This window comes from Crocuta crocuta, unplaced genomic scaffold (assembly GCF_008692635.1).
Source record: "Crocuta crocuta isolate KB4526 unplaced genomic scaffold, BGI_CrCroc_1.0 scaffold267, whole genome shotgun sequence".
Classification (NCBI taxonomy): domain Eukaryota; kingdom Metazoa; phylum Chordata; class Mammalia; order Carnivora; family Hyaenidae; genus Crocuta; species Crocuta crocuta.
The window spans coordinates 2,043,200-2,063,342 of NW_027531899.1; the positions used below are offsets into that span (position 1 = coordinate 2,043,200).

Sequence of the window (20,143 nt, forward strand, 5' to 3'; positions counted from 1 at the left end):
AAGCTATTAAAACATTACTTTCGTGCTGGGAAAGGACACTACAGGATTCAAGGTAAGCAAAGAAAACTAATACCTGGGGCAAAGAACTAAACTGAAGAGCGGCCCACTCTGGTCTGGGGCCAGACCACCGCAACGGGAGACAGAGCCCTCCTGTGAGAGGGACTGCGAAGCAGACCCAGCCGGGAGACCGGGGGTGGGGGCAGGGGGCGGGGAGGGGGGNTGGAGAAACAAACAGACCCAATCCCCTAATGATCGCACAAATACAAACCACTCACTCCATTTTAAAAAGCACACACACATTCTATACTCGTCTCCCCTCCCTTCCCAGGTGCTCTTCATCGACAGGGAGACGCGGGGAAGGCGGCCTCTTGCCGGCCGGGCATTCACAGGACGTAGGTGTTCTTCACCAGGTGCTCCTTGTCGTCTCCAGAGCTCCAGACGGTGCGGAGGGTGCGCTCCTGGCTCCTCCGCGCCACGCGCATCAGGCAGACCACGGAGGCCCCCAGCAGGACGATCAGGACCATCACAAACAGCCCCACCAGGACCACCGCTGGGGAGGAGAGAAAGGCCTGAGGACCGCAGGCTGAGGACCACAGCAGGGCAGGGCGGCACACAGCTCACGAGGGGCACGGGCTGTCCACGTGGGCTGAGGGCAGGGACCGGCAGCCCTTGCACCAGAGCGCCTCCTACTTCCACCTGGGAGCGTCTGGACAAATGACACCGTCTGCCAGAGGAGTCCTCAAGGAATCTCTACAGTCTTGAGAAGCAGGTTACTGAGAGAAGGAGGCGTCGTGCTGTGTGCACACGGAGTGGGTATCTGTGTTCTCTCTGAACAAAACAACCCCACTTCAACTCTGTACGCTCCTACCAGCTCTCAGGGCAACCCATACGGGAGTCCCGAGCCGCACTGTGTACCAGGATGTAAAAAGCACACACCTCTGGCAAGTGTGTAAACATAAAACCCCAAGGTTTTGTGTTCACACAGCACACTGGCCAGCTAGAGAAAGATGTGGCCCTGCAGGTGGCCGGGGTGGCTGGCTGCCTGTGGGATGACGTAAGGGCGGAGGCCGGGGCGTGTTCAGAGTGGTGCCGGGAGGGGACCCTCATGCTAGCTGCCCAGGTAAGTCTAAGTGGTTGCTCCCTCTCAGTCTCACTGGTTGGCGAAGATGCTCTTTTCCAGGTGGGGCTCCACCTAAAGAATGTGGCCTTCGGTGGCAGCTACCTGGCCCCCTCCCCCCATGTGGCTACGGAACCGACGGGGGCAATTCCTTCTCTCTACCCCACCTTCTGCCCGCCATGCCGGGGAAACCAGACTCTAGCCTCGCCCCCCTCAGCAGAGCAGGACTGCAGGCCCGGTCTGGGCTCCTCAACAGGGAAATATGGGAAGAGAGGCCAAACCAGTGTAGCGGGTCCTTTGTGCAAACACTGCCGTCCAGTGACTCGGGCTCACAAGCAGAAACAAAAGTGAGAGGAGGTCCGGTGTCTGGTCAGACCAGACTGCCTGGGGACAACAGCACTGGCCCTACCTCGCTCTGCCCACACACAGCAAGGGCTCTCCGACTTCCTGTCACCAGGGACCCACTCAGTACACCCCACAGCAGCCAAGTTCCCTCCAGACCTGGACCAGTATCGGGCCCATGTGCAGCAGACCCCACGAGTCCTACAATAATAGTAAGACTCGCCCCGCAGTCATCCAGGGGCTGCCTGGGCACAGACCGGCTCGTTCCAGCCGTTTACCTCACTGCGCGGTGGGACAAATGTCCACAGTATGTTCCAAGCTGCCTGACCATTCTCGTGCAGAAACATGACCCTCAACCAAAAAGATGTCTGCAGTGAAGGACTGTGTGAGAGACAACGTGAGCCTGCAAACCCACAGCTGAGCTGGGTCGGGGAAGGCAGGTGGAGGGCCGGAGGCCTCTTACCTTTAGTGCCGCGGGGCAGGACAGGGTACAACCGGTTGCCTGGAAGAGAGTGCACAGCCCTCAGGTCAGCTCAAAGCCCGCCCCTCCAGAGCTGCCAGTGGCGAGGCGTGCCCAGGGGGCCCTCTCTGAGGGGCGTCTTCCTGCACTTTTGAGGGTTCTGAGGCCTTGCCACCCCAGGTGGGGACCCAGGACAAGTCTGTGCCACAGCCGGGCCCAAAGCCCCCCGGTTCCCTGTACGTGAGCCAGAGAATGGCAGAGTCCAAATGACGGCATTTCCAAGGCCTTCATTTTGGGGATGGGGAAGTGGAGCAGCGGCCTCCCCCACCCGTTTCCTGGCTTTAGGGATCAGCCGGGCTCACCAGAGCAGCGCTGCATGCACTCCTCCTCGGAGAGGTAGCTGTTTTTATTGCCCCGGCACCCTCCGTAGATGAAGTTGTCACAGGAGTTCTTCTCCACGTCAAAGTACCAGCGTGGGAAGGACGCACGGCAAGGCCCGGTGACTGCTTTGGCAGTGCAGTATTCTGGGAGCGACACAACCCCAGGAGAACGGATTAGCAGGGCCCAAACGTGAAACGGAGCTGGGATGCTCCAGAGCAGTCACGCTGCTGCCAACAGAGAAACAGCTCTCTGCTAAAGGGACTTATAAATTACAGACGTGGCCAGTCTGGCCCAAATGACACTCCTCCGTGTTTTCAGATCTCCTTCCTTTACAGCCGGACTCTGCTGCCAGAGATCCCTCTATGTCGGGCACCGTTCTTGGCCTCCAAGAGACCTGTCGTAGGCCCCTCATTTCATACTATGGGGGGTTGGAGGCAGAGCTACAGCGACCTGCGCAGAGCCACACGGGTGGTGAGGGCAGAGCCTCAGGCCACCCCGCCTCTCTTAGTCAAAGTCCTGCCTACATGCCCCATCCACTTGGGGCAGCCATGGGGCATCCTTGTGAGTTCTACCACCTGGGGAAGGTCAGGAAGCTCTTCTCTACAACCTCTTTAGTGGAAATACTCAAGTGTGTCTCAATTCCCAACTAAGTAAGAAAATGTTTTTCCCCCATAAATATTTTTTAAAAGTTATACCTTCATAGTTGAAAATGTCACTGGAGAGGTCATCAGAATCCTGCCTTCTGGGAACTAAAACACAAACATTCAGATCAGGGAGGCCAGGCTGGACACAGGACACGGAGCCTGGCTGGGGCTGAGTCTACAGGGCCCACTGAGGGAGCACGGTCCCCAGCAGGAATGGAGCCCCCTCCACGGTCAGTTCTGTCACCTCCCATTCCTAACGGGCTCTGCAGCACTGCAGCACACGCTGGAATGAATGCTGGGTGGGGAGACCTGTTTTATGCCTCAGGGGTAACTATGGAAATTAATCCCAGCCACAATTTCTGGGGCGATGAGGAAGAAGGTCTTGTTCATTCTCTGACAGGGAGGCCCCTCCCTCTCCCGGGGATATTTTCTTCTGAAACAGGCTGGAAACCAGAGTTATCATGCCAGTACCTGAGGTTTTGGGTGACCTTGGAGGCCTTCCTGGGAATCAACAGTAAACCCAGGCAAAGCAGTGGCTGGGAGTCACAGGATTCCTGGCTTAGCAAAACTGGAGAATGACTCTACCAAGCCAGCCGACCACTGAACTAAGCAGGACTCACTCGCACGTGAGCACCGATGTCATAACCAGGGGGGCAAAGCCAAAGCTGTAATCAGTGCCTAGTCACTGGCCCTGGGAGCTGTCTTCAAATGGGGTGGGGGTGGGGGGGCAGATTCCCTCCCTCCACAGCAAGTCTCGCCCAGCAGAGCCCACTGCCTGGGACCTGGCCTTCAAGAAAGCTGGGCTGGACTTCCCAGTGCATCTGGACCACTCACCCCAGGCTCCCGATGCACGCAGAGTCCTTTAAGCATAAAGGAGGAATGGGGCAGCTGCTGTCAGCACTACAAAGCAAGCTAACACAAAGCTCGAGATGAAGGACTACAGTGGGAATGGGGGCGGGGGTGGCAGAAGACAGAGGACTCAGCACAGGAGGGGGACAGCGAGGAGGACAGAGAACAGAGGAGACAGATCAGGGAAGGAGAGGTGGGGTGGGGCAGTGAAGGCAGCACAGCAGGCAGAGGCCAGCTCAGAGAGAAGGAAGGGGCCTGGGCTGTAGGCAGCAGCAACATCCACGGTCCCTTGCCCCGTAGGAGGGAGCAGAGGCCAGCTGGACGCACTGTAGAATCCTTAGGCCCTCCTGCCTGCTGGACGATGTGAACTCCCAGCCTAAGGATGTCAGCAAGGAGCCAAAAGCTGGCAGCCCAGGCAGAACCCCTGCTTCCCAATTCTGGATAAACAGACCAGGAGGCGGAAGCCCTTGAATTGTTCCCAAATTACAAATGTCCTTTCATGGTCCAGATGGCCCTCATTGCAAACTCGGTTGTTTTAGGAACCTACCACTTAGGACAGAGGAATCTGCTCCATTCCTGGCGGAGGCCACGTCATCGATGGTGTTCTCTACACGGGGACAAACAACACAGTGAGAAAGTGCACCTCAAGACTGCCTGGTGAGACAAAACAAGCGCAGTCCCTGAGCAGCGATGGTCCCCATGCGCCTCTCATGGTGACTCCTGTTTCTCCTTCATGTGGGCCCTTTGATGTACATGCTGGACCACAAGGCTGCTAGAGCTTTGGAAATAAGGAACCAAGACTGCTCTTGTGGGTTGAACTTTAAGATCAACTTCCTGGGAATCAGAGCAAAGATGTATGAAGTGACTTTAAAAAGACAGAATGGCCTCCAAGGCTAAATAACCTGTTTAACTGCATTAATTCACCTAATGAATTAAAAAAGTGAGGTAGGTAGGGGCACCTGAGTGGCTCAGTTGGTTGGGTGTCCAACTTCAGCTCAAGTTATCATCACTTCACGGCTAGTGAGTTCAAGCCCTGTGTCTGGCTCTGTGCGGACAGCTCAGAGCCCGGGGCCTGCTTCAGTGTGTCTCCTGTTCTTTCTGCCCCTCCTCCCCCCTTTCAAAAATGAATAAATATTAAAAAAAAAAAAAAGTAAAAAAAAAAGTGAGGTAGTGTGAATGTATTTAATGCCACTGCACACTTCATAATGGTTATAATGGGGGCGCCTGGGTGGCTTAGTTGGTTAAGCATCCAACATTGGCCCAGGTCATAATCTCACGTTTTGTGGGTTTGAGCCCTGTGTCAGGCTCTGAGCTCTCGGCACAGAGCCTGGAGCCTGCTTCAGATTCTGTGTCTCCCTCTCTCTCTGCCCCTCCCCACCCTATACGCTCACTCTCTCTCTCTCAAAAGTAAACTTTAAAAATTAAAAACAAAAACAAAACAAAACAAAACACAGTTATAACAGTAAATGTTATAGTACGTAGGTTTCAGCTCACACATACATATGAAGTTATGGGGCGGGGAGGGGGCTGTTGAGAGGCTAATCCGCTAAGGAAGTACAAGAAAGGAGACGCAGGCAGGGTCCAGGAGGGACAGACCTTGTGTGGAGGCGCGGGGCCGGCCTAACCTGATGCCACTGAACTTTCACCTCGAAAAGCAGCTCCCCTTGTTCTGCCTCTCTCCACATCAAGCAATCTCCTGGGAACCCGGCCGGGAGGCTCGCCTACATGGACTCCGGGTGCAGCGGCACAGAGACCCAAGTGTCTGGTCCCAGGGCAGTTCTGGCTCTCATTATAAATTAATAAACGGACATTCTCATTCGGCTTCCCACAGAGCCTAGCTGCCTGGGAGAGAATGTGCTGGCAACAAACTCCATGACTAGCTGCTCTGGCTGCTCCAGCTCTCCTCACAGACTCCCGAGACAGCACCTCAACAAGACGTGCGGTGGAGACACACTCAGGTGCCAACCAATGAGCTTTCTGGGCCCTCAGACTCCGGCCCACTTTGAGGGAAAGAGCTGCCCGCCTTCTCCCAGCAAAACACAACCACCCGTGAGCCCTTGTGGCAACATGGTGAGTGCCCACTGTTCACTGCTTGTGTTCTCATAACTTCAACTGTTCTCCTGAAAAAGAGAAACTAGAACAGGAAGGTACATTTGCAACAGTCAACTCTTGACAGACAAGGTAGCAAAAGGACCAAAAAGGTAGCAAAACAGATTTCCCTGTAAGTCCTGCTCCCATACAGGATCACAGCTGACCATAAAATACTGTAAGTGATATTTTCATCAGTCACCACCTGGTAAGGTTGCCAGTTGCCCCCCAAAAGGTGAGGGACTAGCCTGTATGATCCAAAGGCAATACCCAGCCACCTCAGCTCTCTAAATACTTGTTGAGTGTCCGCTGGGCAATGACACACAAAGATCAGCAAACTGTTCCTTGAGGTGGTCACTGTGGACATGTGTGCTCACGCACTATGTTTTGAACCTCAGGCCATAGCCAAGGTCACTGTTGTTTATCCCCCTCTTTAGGCACAACTTTAATAAGCATATTTGATTTCTGAATGCAGAGCTCAAAGCCATAAAACCCAACAACGATGCAGGACCTGCCCCTGGCCCAGGGCGCAGAGGCAGGTGGCAGGTGGGGAGCACTGAGGGCACCGCTGCATCCTCACAGAATCCTGATCCAGGGCCTGAACGGTGATGCCAGGCCAACAAGAAAGGCTGAGAAAAGTCATATAGCAACTTTAGGGAGATCACCAATGACACTTTTTTGGCCAGCCAAATCCTCAGGTCTCTAGAGCCTTTGGAAGCGATCAAGCCCCAGAGGCCCGATGTCTCACTGCCACAGCTCTCAAGGAGGCCCTCAAGGCTCAGTTCGGAGCCGGGGCGCTCTGCTGTGGGGCTTTGGGCTCTTATTTAAACTATGAGGCTCTCAAAGTCAACATTCTCCTGACTCCACCGAGTCCCTCACAGGTAAGGCCTGGGAGAAGGACAGACTCCAGAAAGTATGTTCAGCTTTTAATTGGACTCACAACTTGGCCGGCTGGGTGAGCTCCTCAAGGCATCTGCTCCCAAGGTAAAAAGAACCCAAATGCCCAGGGAACAAGGAGGGCAACCTGTTTGAGTGGCCCTCTCCTATGCCAGGCCTGGTGGGGTAGTCCCACTCAGCAGTGGGAGCAGGGAAGTCCGGGAGTAGAGGCGGTCATGTCCCCCTCCCCCAGCTCAAGCCTATGGCCTACTCTTCTGGGAAGTGAAGGGAGAGTACTACTGTGAAACCACTATGTGGGCAACCTTCAAATTGGGCCCGCTTCTGCTTTTTAAAAATATCTCCCAGGGGCGTCTGGGTGGCTCAGTTGGTTGGGCGTCCAACTTCAACTCAGGTCATGATCTCACGGTTTGTAAGTTCGAGCCCCATGTCGGGCTCTGTGCTGACAGCTAGCTCAGAGCCTGGAGCCTGTTTCAGATTCTGTGTCTCCCTCTCTCTGACCCTCTCCTGCTCATGCTGTCTCTCTCTCTCTCAGAAATAAACAATAAAAAAAATAAAAACAAAACTATCCCCCAGGTTCAGCTGTAAGAACTAGCACAATGCAAAAGGCATCGCATCGCAAGTTATGAATGGTCTCTAAGTTATACCATTTCCCCAAGGACCACGGTCTTACCTGTGACACCAGCACATTTCTCAAGACACTGCTTCTTGGTCAAGTAATTATTGTTATTCCCTTCACAGCCGCCATATACAAACTGCTGGCAGGATCCCTCAGTGACATTGTACCACCACCTAGGGAAGGAGGCCCGGCATCTTCCCACTTTCTTCGAAACTCGGCAGAAGTCTAAAACACAAAGCAGAGACCAGTTGGCTTCACAGGGCAATCCTGCCACTGGAGAACGTGCTCAGACCTGTAGGAGGCGGCCCGCTGTTCCCCATAGCCCGAGATCCAGCACAGCTTCTCCGTGAGCCGTTTCTAAAGTGTTGCTATTAGGCTTACTTAGTGATTCCTTCCTTGTCCAGGAAAGAAACATCTAATAACAAAGACACCAACCCACGCAACTTAACTATACTTCAGCTGCACGGTGATTTTGTCCCTAACGCCACTTATCAAAGACATACAACATCCAGTGTAGATATATGGCTTTCAAAGGCAAAAGTACATATCAGACTTCAGGATCCTTCCTGATATGTGCCCATCACACCAGGCGTCAAGGGGGAACTTAGCATTGAAAGACCAGAACCGGCAAGGTGAAGTCAGGAAGGACCTGGACCTGTCTTAACCTTCCTTATCCACAGTTCGCCCAAGTCAGCCACTCCACACTCAAATTTCCACAAAAGCCTCAAAAGGAAGCTGCTAACCCTTTTCCCCCCAACTCCAAAGGCGCGGAGGGCCCTCCTCTGCTCCAGCACTTATAATGGCTCGCATCTGAGCATCCTGAGAGGGGCCTGGGTTTCAAGGTGCCCCCAAATCTGACCCCACTCTAGTACTAAACAAAAATGTTATAGAATTCCGGCCAGCTAGGGGTGCCTGGGTGACTCAGTTGATTAAATGTCCGACTTTGTCTCAGGTCATGATCTCACAGTTTGTGGGTCCGAGCCCGTCGGGCTCTGTGTTGACAGCGAGCTCAGAGCCTGGAGCCTGCTTTGGATTCTTTGACTCCCCCCCTCTCTCTGACCCTCCCCTGCTCACGCAGCCCCCCCCCTCTCAGAAATAAATAAAACATTAAAAAAAAAATTCTTAAAAGAAAAAAAAGATTCCAGCCAGCTACACTTACCTTCAAAAGGCCTAGATATCTGCTCTCTCTTAAAAAGACAGGGATAAGCAAGTGTTGGAGGTATCACCTGCACCAAAATGACTTTTTCCTGGAGAAATCAGGAGGATGGAAAGCAAGCTGAAAAGGGAGTGACCTGACAATGTGATTCAATGTCTGCCTAGTACCACCTATCATCTTGGGATCATGAGTCCAAACCACCTCTCCCCTCCTGGTCTCTGGCAGAAGGGCATCCCAATCTGCAAGGTGCTCAATTAACATCTCAAATAAGTACCTCCGGGCCCACTTGGTTATAAGCTGTCATTTACTCCTAATTGTTTTCCAGATTGTTAGGTTTATTTCGCTAACTAGGGGACAGCTTTCGAAAGCAGAGGGCAAGATCTTGTTTCTCCCAAAATGTGTTGCAATAATGGGCGTGAAACTGAATGTTTGACAAAACATCAATCTATGGATATAAAAGGCTGTAGTACTGGGCAAAACAAACACCTCAAGGAACTCCCACACACATCACTAAATCACACGTAACTAGTACAGGAGAAAAAGCATATTCTGAAGAAATTTTGTTAATTTGAAAGCAACCATCCATTAAATCACCAATTAAAAAGTACCTATCTGGACACTTCCTATGAATAGAATCTTATAATATGTCCAGAAAAGGGCTCAAGAGAAACAGGAAGTGTTTGCCTGGTGCTGGGGGGGTTAGAGGATGGTGATGACTGCAAATGGGCACAAGGATCTTTTGGGATGATGGAAATATTCTAAAATTAGATTGTGGAGACGATTGTACACTCTAAACGTACTAAAAGTTACTGGATTGTATTCTTAAAACAACTGATTTTATGGCATGTAAATACTTTAAGAAAGCAGTTAAAAAAACTAGGGGCACCTCCAGTCCCTAACACACCAACCAGAATCAGAGGAGTGTACACCTGGAGCAGATACTTTTGATAAAGTGCCAAAGATCACAAAACATACACAATCAGGGCACCTCGGTGGCTCGGTAGGTTGAGCATCTGTCTTGATTTCAGCTCAGGTCATGATCTCACAGGTCATGAGTTTGAGCCCTGTGTTGGGCTCTGCACTGATGGCATGAAGCCTGCTGGGGATTATTCTCTCTCCCTCTCTCTCTGCCCCTCCCTGGTTTGCTAGCGCGCTCTCTCCCTCTCTCTCTCTTAAAAAACAAAACAAACAAAACCATACACAATCAACAAAGGCCCAAGGAAAACATGATAGGAAAAGGGTTCTCTGGTGTATGATCCGCTCAGCTTTCATGGCTGTCAAATGTTCGAGGCAACACTGCTATGAACAAGACAAGATGGACAAGAGCCACAGGATCCACTTATGACCCACAACTGAAAATGACATCAAGGCAGGGAGGACCCAACTGCTACAGAAGCAACAGCTTATCTAGTGCCCTGCCAAGCTGAGCACCCTGGAGAGCACTCTGACTGCTTTGTATCCTTGCTTCCTGAGCAGTTTCAGGGACAGTCTTTTTGACAAAACAAACAAACAAACAAACAAACCAAGGGAGGAGTTGCATACTTTGTTTCTAATATTATTTATTTCTATTTCTGAGAGAAAGAGTGCAACCCAGGGTGAGGGGCAGAGGGACAGTGAGAGGGTAGAGGGAGGGGGCGGGCGAGGGAGAGAGACAATCTCAAGCCAACTCCATGCTCAGCACAGAGCCCAACTCGGAGCTCAATCCCACAACCGTGGGATCATGACCTGAGCTGAAATCAAGAGTGGGACGCTCAACTGAGCCACCCTGGCACCTCAAGAACTGCACACTGTACGGTCCTGGGTGAACTGTACAGTAGGTGAATTACATCTCAATTAAAGCAAAAACATGACAGAATGTCGAACCAAACTCAAGGCAGCCAGGTGGGAACCACCAGACACCATCACAGAATACAACGGGGTGACTACTGTACCAAGGGTGGGAACTCAGTAGATTTTCCTAAGCAAAGGTGCTGGATACACACGGTGCAGGTAGAGAAGGCTGAGGGTGTATAAAAAAGAGAAAATAGGGGCGCCTGGGTGGCTCAGTCGGTTGAGCGTTCGACTTTGGCTCAGGTCATGATCTCGCAGTTCGTGGGTTCAAGCCCCGCGTTGGGCTCTGTGCTGACTGCCAGCTCAGAGCCTGGAGCCTGTTTCGGATTCTGTGTCTCCCTCTCTCTCTGATCCTCCCCTCCTCACGCTCTCTCTCTCTTTCCTAGAAATAAATAAAATATTAAAAAAAAAACAAGAAGAAGAAGAGAAAACAGCCTATCTAGGGATGGACAGTAGTTACCTACGTGAAATCCCCACTGCCCAGAACCTGGCCCTTATTTTTGTAAGCTCACACACTTGGTGCCCCAGCTGCTGAGATGCAGGGACGCTGACCCTTGCTAGCAAAGTGCACAGGAGGATGCTGACGACCGTCAAGCAGGCTGGATGCACACCTGAACCAGCACACCACCTCGGAAAGCAAGCTGAAATGGAGCAGGTCACTTGGAGCCAGAGTAAGGGCAAGTCTACAGCAGGAATCCCTCAGGACCTACCAGGCAGGCCGCAACCACACAGTAAACAACTCAGGACACACCTCGGTCAAGAGACCCCAGTCACGACATGCCTCTGGGACACTTCCTTTCCTGGCCGCTGCCACTGACTGATGCCTCTTTCTGACTGGAACATTCTTCCTGTAGATGTAATGGTCCCTTCATAACATAACAAATCTTGCAAGGCTGGGAGGCCATTATGTCCCAGACAGCTGCTCACATCTGCTCTTAATGACCACATATTGACTTCACAGTTTAAGTTTCAGAAAACAGCCTTATTTTTAGGTTCCTTGGGTGGGGTAAGAGGGGATGGGAAGAGGGACTTCACTTTTGCCTTTGCACAGGGTAATTCAGAAATGTGTCTTTATTAAGAGAAAACACAGTAAGCCTGTAAAGACAGAATATGGACAATTACTGAAGCTGAGTGATGGTCCACATGGGCTCACAGAACTGCTTTCACGAGGGGCTCCTGGGTGGTTCAGTCTGTTAAGTGTCTGACTTCAGCTCAGGTCACGATCTCTGGTTTGTGAGTTCAAGCCCTGCGTCAGGCGCTGTGCTGGAGCCTGCTTCAGATTCTGTGTCTCCCTCTCTCTCTGCCCCTTCCCCGCTCACACTCTCTCTCTCTCTCAAAAAATAAACATAAATAAACAAATAAATAAAAAGAACTGGTTTCACTATTATGTGTAAATTTGAAAATTTCTTAATAAAAAAAGCTTATCTTTTTACACAAATTTGATTAGAGTAAAAGAGCTCAAAGTAGAAGATTAACTGGCTGAAGCCAGGTTCCATTAAGATGACATTTAGCCACACCATACTGTGTTAAGGCAGAGTCCTTTCCAGAATTTTGTTTTTCTTTGCTTGTTCTTTTAGGAAGCATAGACCATACATTCTTCACTCTTTTGTTGTTCTCCAAAAGGCTTGTACAACAAGACAGAGTATGGAAGTTCCCTGTCCAAAAGAGAAAATTCTCATTTTGTCACAGGCTTCTACTAACTCAATTGCTTTTAAGCCTCTATGATACAAATTTTTACTCAACAGGCTTAAGAAGTGAACTCATGAGGGATGCCTGGGTGGCTCAGTTGGTTGACTGTCTGACTTTGGCTCACATTATGATCTCATAGTTAATGAGTTCAAGCCCCAGTTGGGGGGGTTCCGTGCTGACAGCTCAGAGCCTGGAGCCTGCTTTGGGTTCTGTGTCTCCCTCACGCCCTGCCCCTCCCCCACTGGCACCTGGTCTCTCTCCCTCAAAATAAATAAACATTAAAAAAAGTGAACTCACAAAAAAAGAATTTTGGGGGGCATCTGGATAGCTGTCGGTTAGGCACCAACTCTTCATTTTGGCTCAGGTCATGATTTCACAGTTTGTGGAATCAGGCCTGTGTTGGGCTCCACACTGACAGCACAGGGCCTGTTTGGGATTCTCTTTCTCTTTCTCTCTCTTTCTCTACCTCTGCCCCTCATCTCCTGTCTGCGCACATGCACATCAAAATGAACAAAGAATTTTGTTTTTGTTTGCTTATTTTATTAAAAAATTTTTTAAAATATTTTTTATTTATTTCTGAGAGAGAGCGAGAGCGAGAGCGCATGAGCAGGGGAGGGTCAAAGAAAGAGGGAGACACAGAATCTGAAACAGGCTCCAGGCCCTGAGCTAGCTGTCAGCACAGAGCCCGACGCAGGGCTCGAACCTATGAACCGTGAGATCATGACCTGAGCCAAAGTCGGATGCTTAACTGACTGAGCCACCCAGGCACCCCTGTTTGCTTGTTTTAAAGGAGACAATGTTCTTTCAGGAAGCACAGGCCAAACATTCTTCACTCTCTTTTGTTGGTCTCCAAAAGGCTTGTACAAAAAGCCAAAAATACTTCAGTATGTAACATGGCCTCCATGACTTATCATCTTCCTTTAAAAAAAAAAAAAAAAAGTCCTTTTTAATTAAAGTACTGTACCTTGGTAGATTTAGGTTAAAATCAAAATGAACCAAAATGGGGGTGCCTGCCTGGCTCAGTTGATAGAGCATACGACTCTTGATCTTGTAGTTATGAGGTCAAGGCCCAAGTTTGGTGTAGAGATTACTTTTAACAGCTCAAGTCATGATCTCATGGTTCGTGGGATGGAGCCCCACATCGGGTTGTACTGTCAGCACAGAGCCTGCTTGAGTCTCTCTCTCCCCTTCTCTCTGCCCCTCCCCAGCTCATACGCTCTCTCAAAAATAAATAAATGTGTAAAAAAAAAAAAAGTCTTAAAAGAAAGCAAAAAAAAGAACCAAAATGTAGAGCTTTACTTATTTTCTGAAACTCCGCCTTCTGCCTTCACTAAGCATTATGCCAGGCACATTATGTGCACTATTTTTAACAGTGGTCCAATCAGAGCCTGGGTATTAACATAACCACCCCTCAGAAGGACAGAAAGAAAAAGCCACCATAGTAACAAGCAGTGGAAAAAACATGAAACTGAAGTTGCCTAAAACCCAAAACATTCCTCAGGGCCTTTATCACAATCTGAGGGCTCAAAAGGCCAGGCCCTTTGCTGGGCCTGTTTACAGTCACACTTAATGGCAGGATCACGGACAGCACCACTGGCCACGGCTGAGAGGAACACGGTGGGACACATTTTCAGGAAGTTATTCTGTAATAAATATTAATATTTTATTAAAATTATTACATAATAAAAATTGGTAATAAAATATTAGTAATAAAATTACTATTAAGAAGTGACAAAACAATAGATTGGTCTTTGAACAGCACTGGAAAACAATCATGAAAAATGTCTCAAGTCCTGTTTGCATGCTTACAAATTCTAGTGCAAAATCAAATACATCCTGTAAGTTTTCAAAATGCAGAGTAAGAACAATGGAGAAAAGCTGCAGAGCACCAAATCTGTACATACCCGCTTCAGAACATGTAAAGATTTAATTCCTGTCTTTAGGAAGTAGTAACATTCTCTTGGAAAAGCATCAGAAACAGTTAAAATCTCGTATTTTCTGAAATATGAACTTAAATTACAAAACCCTGGCAGGCATTTTGAACATTAGCTATTATAGAACTGCCAAACAGTCTGCTCTTTGCCATGAAAAACAGGTTCCTCTGGTTCTAAAGTCACTAGAGCTTTAACCAAGACACCTTCACTCCATGTGCAGTGGGCTGGAATAACCCGCTGTCACCTGCTAACAAGGACATCACAGGAATTTTAGGCTCCCAGGCACTACCAATTTAACTCTACAGGTTTAAGAAGACAGTATCTAATCATTCTCCAAAAATGTACAATTGCAGCTGTGCCTACTCTAAAAAATTAAGTTATTTTAATAAACCATTTCAAATATTCTGAAAAGTGGAGAACATACTGTAACCCAAGTGTATCTACTTCTCAAGAGTTAACAAATCCTAACCCTCTGTATACGCCTTACTTCAATCCCACCTTCTCTCTCTGCCCTGAGTAAACAACTGCCTTGAATTTGGTGTTTTCTTTTATTCGTGTGTTTATACACAGATTAAGTTTACTTCTAAAACAAGCAAAAAGAACTTTCCTAGGAGTCTAGCCCTTGATACATTTTTTACTCCCATGGGTGCTCAAACTAAAGAACCCTGACTTCTTTTTTTTTTTTATTTTTCTTAAAATCTACATCTAAGTTAGCATATAGTGCAATAATGATTTCAGTAGATTCCACTGATGCATCCCCTTCGTATAACAACCCGTGCTCATCCCAACAAGTGTCTTCCTTAATGCGCCTCACCCATTTAGCCCATGCCCCTCCCACAACCCCTCCAGCAGCCTTCAGTTTGTTCTCTGTATTTAAGATAAATCTCTTATGTTTTGTCCCCCTCCCTGTTTTTATATTATTTTTGGTTCCCTTATGCCCATCTGTTTTGTATCTTATTATTATTTTTTAAAGTTTATTTATTTTTGCGAGAGAGACAGAGCACTAGCAGTGGAGGGGCAGAGAGAGAGGAGAGAGAGACACAGAATCTAAAGCAAACTCAGGCTCCAAGCTGTCAGCACAGAGCCCAACATGGGGCTCGAACTCATGAGCTGTGAGAACATGACCTGAGCCAAAGTCAGACACTTACTTTACCGACTGAGTCACCCAAGTGCCCGTTTTGTATCTTAAATTCCACATGAGTGAAGCCATATGATATTTGTTTTTCTCTAATTTCACTTAGCATAATACACTATATAGTTCCATCCACATTGTTGCAAATGGCAAGATTTCATTCTTTTTGATTGCCAAGTAATACTCCATTACACACACACACACACACACACACACACACACACACACACACACCCCATATATTCTTTAGCCATTCATCTGTCAAAGGACATTTGGGGTCTTTCCATACTTTGGTAGCACTACTATAAACATTGGGGTGCATGTGCCCCTTCAAAACAGCACACATGTATCCTTTGGATAAATACCTAGTAGTGCATTTGCTGGGTCGTAGAGTAGTTCTATTTTTAATTTTTTGAGGAAACTCCACACTGTTTTCCAGAGTGGCTGCTCCAGTTTAGATTCCCACCAGCAGCGCAAAAGGGTTCCTCTTTCTCCAAACCCGCCAACATCTGTCGTTGCCTGAGTTGTTAATTTTAGCCAATCTGACTGGTATGAGACGGTATCTCATTGTGGTTTTGATTGTATTTCCCTGATGATGAGTGATGTTGAGCATCTTTTCATGTGTCTGTCGGCCATCTGGATATCTTTGGAAAAGTGTCTATTCATGTCTTTCGTCCATTTCTTCACTGAATTATTTGTTTTTTGGGTGTTGAGTTTGAAAGCTCTTTATAGATTTTGGATACTAACCCTTTATCTGATATTTCATTTGCAAATACCTTCTCCTATTCTGTTGGCTGCCTTTTAGTTTTGCTGATTGTTTTCTCTGCTGTGCAGCTTTTTATCTTGATGAGGTCCCAATAGTTCATTTTTTATTTTGTTTTCCTTGCCTCCAGAAACATGTTGAGTAAGCAGTTGCTGTAGCCAAGGTCAAAGAGATTTATCCCTGCTTTCTACTCTAGGATTTTGATGGCTTCCTGTCTTACATTTAGTCTTTTATCCAATTTGAATTTATTTTTATCCATTTTGAATCCAAGAAAGTGGTCCAGGATCATTCTTCTGCATGTCTCTGTCCAGTTTTCTCAACATCGTTTGCTGAAGAGACTGTCTTTATTCTATTGGATATTCTTTCCTGCTTTGTCAAAGATCAGTTGGCCATATGTTTGTGGGTCCATTTCTGGGTTCTCTGTTCTGTTCCACTGATCTAAGTCTCTGTTTTTGTGCCAGTACCATACTGTCTTCATGACTGAGCTTTGTATTACATCTTGAAGTCCAGAATTGTGATGCCTCCAGCTTTGTGGACAACCCTGACTTCTTGCTTCACTTGTATGCCTGATAAAAAAGCCCGGGATCATCTCACAAGCCTGAAGTCACTCATAAAATAGTCTTCTTCCTCCCACCCATCTGTTTATCTAGAGCAAAGCTCAGAAAACATTAAAAAAATTTTTTTAATGTCTTTATTTATTTCTGAGCAGCGTAAGCAGGGGAGGGTCAGAGAGAGAGAGGGAGACACAAAATCTGAAGCAGGCTCCAGGCTCTGAGCTAACGACGTGGAACTGGAATCCACGAACCGTGAGATCATGACCTGAGCTGAAGTTAGACGCTTAACCGACTAAGCCACCCAGGTACCCCTCAGAAAACATTTTTTATACCTGGCCAAATAGTGAACATAGCCAGTACTTGCTTTGCATAATAGTATGGAAACCAAAAGGAAAATCTGTAACTTCTATAACGTTTACATGTTTGTCTAAACATTAAAAATTGTGGGTTAAAAATGTATAATGATTAATAAAATTAATACTTATTTAGTACAATGTAGCTAAAACATTAGAAACTTGAGAATTAAAGTGTTTAAATTTCTTTGTTAAAGAAATTACCAAGAGCAGCTTGAACAGTGCTTGTGATGGTATTTAGTCATATGACTTCTGACATAGAGCAAGTATCTTTTCAATTTGCCTTAATGAACTGTCATACATCTTTCTAGGTTGGGATCAGCTTCCAAGATTTTATTCTTTCCCTTCCAATGTCACAAGTGTTCTGAGAGTTGCTTTACTTTTTGTGAGGATTTTTGCTAGTCTTACCTCCACTGGAACATCATTGCTTTTGTCACCACTTTCCTCATTTCTGTTGATAAGTGGACCCTCACTAGGCTTCTCTGGCTGCACATCCGGTCCTCTAAATCAAGGCAGTTTCAACTTCCCAAAGTGAGCATGTTCTTCTATCACTCCACTTACGTTCCATTGGAATTTTGTTTTTAATTTTTTAAATGTTTATTTGTTTTTGAGAGAGAGAGAGACCAAGCGTGAGCAGGGGAGGAGAAGAAAGAGAGAGAGAATCCGAAGCAGGCTCCAGGCTCTGAGCTGTCAGTACAGAGCCCAAAGCAGGGCTTGAAATGGTGAATGGCAAGATCATGACCTGAGCTTAAGTCAGACGCTCAACTGACTGAGCCACCCAGGAGCTCCCCCCCGCCCTCCCCCACATTCCACTGGAATTTTGTTCCCAGCATTACCACTTTTTCTCTTTGCTGCACTTTTCATCTTTTTTGGTCAATCCCCTCTACTGATTAGCCACAGGTTAATCACTGTAAAACAGGTTTATTACTGGGAAACAAGGAGGCAAGAAAGCTGCATGCTTTGCTGTGTGTGTAAACTGATTAACAGATATGCAGTAATCAATTACCATGCACATATGTCATTACATAGTGATCTGTGACTGAAGAGCTGAAACTTGTACTTTGTCCACGTATCCAGAGTTAACACACTGTGGTAACCAAACTCTATGCATGTCAAAAACCATGCAAAGCAAGGATTGCCTTTATTTCAGACTTTGTGTGTCACAACTACTCAACTGCATCACTGTAGCAAGAAGGTGACCTTTAACAAACACGTAAATGAATGACCGTATTTACAGGCACTAAGATGTTATTTAACTTTTACTGGTCTTGAAATATTCTTGATTTTTTCAAACATTAAAAAACGTAAAGAGCTCGCAGGCCTACTCAGGCAGCAGCAGCCATGAACTATAGTTTAATCTCTTCTTTAGAGAGTGTTTACAAAAACACCTGGTTCAGATTTTCCACCCCTGTCATTATAGAACTCAGCAAGCCTTATGCGTGCAGTCAGAAGCTATTAAATAGACTCCTAGGGTTCACATTTCTTATAACAACACTGACCGTGCATTCCTCAGGTTTTTCCTTTGCCAAGAACACTGTAGCACACCCTCCCATCACTAAAAACAGCACTACTCTTTCCATTAAAGCAACATAAAATTCTAAAGACAATGACCAAAGAGAAATTACCTGTTTTAATAATCCTCAGATACTCGAAAATTTTATTTTACACACAAAAAATAAGAGCACAGTTCACTCTTCAGTAACAAAAAGCAAAGAAAGCAACGAAGTCATTTAATCCAAGTGTTTCAAAGAACAGGGGCAAAGGTTACCACATCCCCAAAGGGCCTGGTGTTCACAGACCTACAACAGCTGACAATTCACCATCAAGACATCTTGTTTGTGCTGGTTAAGTAACTTGTGAGACATGAACATAATCGGTGCTGTCAAAACAGGCAAATGTGTGTGTGCTGGCATAGAAAAATGTCTAAGACTAAGAAGGGGAAAAGCAGGAGAATGGTTTACCGTTTACGTATTGTAATTGCTTTCTAAACTTTTAATTTAGACATGAGTATGAATTTACCTTTAGGGAAAGGAACTGAAGGAGAGAGAGGCTTTTCCACATTTTTTTTTCCATCCAGAATACACAGCTCAAGCATTCTAATCTTCTGAATACATTACTTTTTTGTTGTTGTTAAGGGTCAGCGATGGTTTTATCAAAATAGTGGAATATGGTCCCTGCTGTTTAAAATTTTCAGTCAAAAAATTTTAAACTACATGAAAAGTAAAATTGAATGTGCTAAACTCCTTAGGATCTTGAGCAGTACTAAGCAACAAGTGTTTGGTGAATAGCTATTGTATGTAAATAGGGTCACCGTACAATGTTCCCTCCAGATGAGGACACTCTCAGAATGAAAGTGGGGCATTCTTAATAGTCACTCTGTGACACACAGTGGCATAAATTGGAACCCTCCAAGGTAAACTGGACTGAGTAGTCATCCAATATAGAAGGCACTGACTAGGGATGTGGTCCTTTGCCCTCCAGGGGTTTATGATTAGAACAAGACCCGCTTGGGCAGAAAAACAAAAGTAAAAAAAAAAAAAAAATCATGCAACATAAAATATTTCAATCACATCTGAAATTCAAAGTGTTTGTAAGCCAACACAAGGTACAAAGGAAATGACGAAAGGTTCTCTGGTATAGGGCAGTGACACACAGGAAAGTCATTTGGCAAAAGCGTGAAGCTGTCGACAGATCCTCATTCTGGTAAAGGATCTATGTGTGGAGGGATCCCTGGTTGCCTCCTATTATTCAGTCTTACCTAAGGCACTTTTCCTAACCTCCCTGTGCTTTTTTCCTCATTCATAACATGGGAACAACAGTACCTGCAATAAACACGTACTAACTTAACAATAAAGCTGGAAAATGTATAAACCCTTTTTTTTGAGAGAGAGAAAGACAGAGAGCTTGTGTGTAAGCAGGGGAGAGGGGCAGAGGTGGGGAGGGGAGAAAGGGAGGGAAAGGGAGGGAGAGGGAAGGCGAGGGAGGAAATCCTAAGCAGGCTACACACTCAGTGCGGAGCCTAACCCCACGACCCTGAAATTATGACCTGAGCTGAAATCATGAGTTGAATGCTCAACCAACTAAGCCACCCAGGCACCCCTAAACCCCGTATACTTTAATTCAGCAAGCCGCATATTCACTGATTTAGGCCTGGCTGGTTAAAAAAAAAAAAAAAATCATGCAGATTTTAGAAGCTTGGAGTATGTAAGTGGAAGAATCTTGGGAGGCTCAGGAAGATAAAGCAAAGCTCTGATTACGGATCCAGTGTACCTGTGACATCAAAGAGACACAGATTTGGTCTCTGCTCCCCACTGCACCTCCAGACACAGAGTTTCTAA

General features: G+C 47.0%; 1 protein-coding gene across 1 annotated transcript in view; it reads right to left on the minus strand.

The window, feature by feature from the left end:
- Window positions 1–226: 226 nt before the first annotated feature.
- Window positions 227–20,143, minus strand: part of SPINT2 (serine peptidase inhibitor, Kunitz type 2) — a 28,699-nt gene continuing 8,782 nt past the window's right edge. The window contains exons 2-7 of the mRNA XM_077773875.1: window positions 7,449–7,619; window positions 4,341–4,400; window positions 2,996–3,049; window positions 2,282–2,443; window positions 1,923–1,961; window positions 227–550 (exon numbers count right to left, since the gene is read on the minus strand). Of these exons, the coding sequence (XP_077630001.1) occupies window positions 384–550; window positions 1,923–1,961; window positions 2,282–2,443; window positions 2,996–3,049; window positions 4,341–4,400; window positions 7,449–7,619 (653 nt within the window). The 3' untranslated portion in view covers window positions 227–383. The remainder of the gene's footprint in view (window positions 551–1,922; window positions 1,962–2,281; window positions 2,444–2,995; window positions 3,050–4,340; window positions 4,401–7,448; window positions 7,620–20,143) is intronic.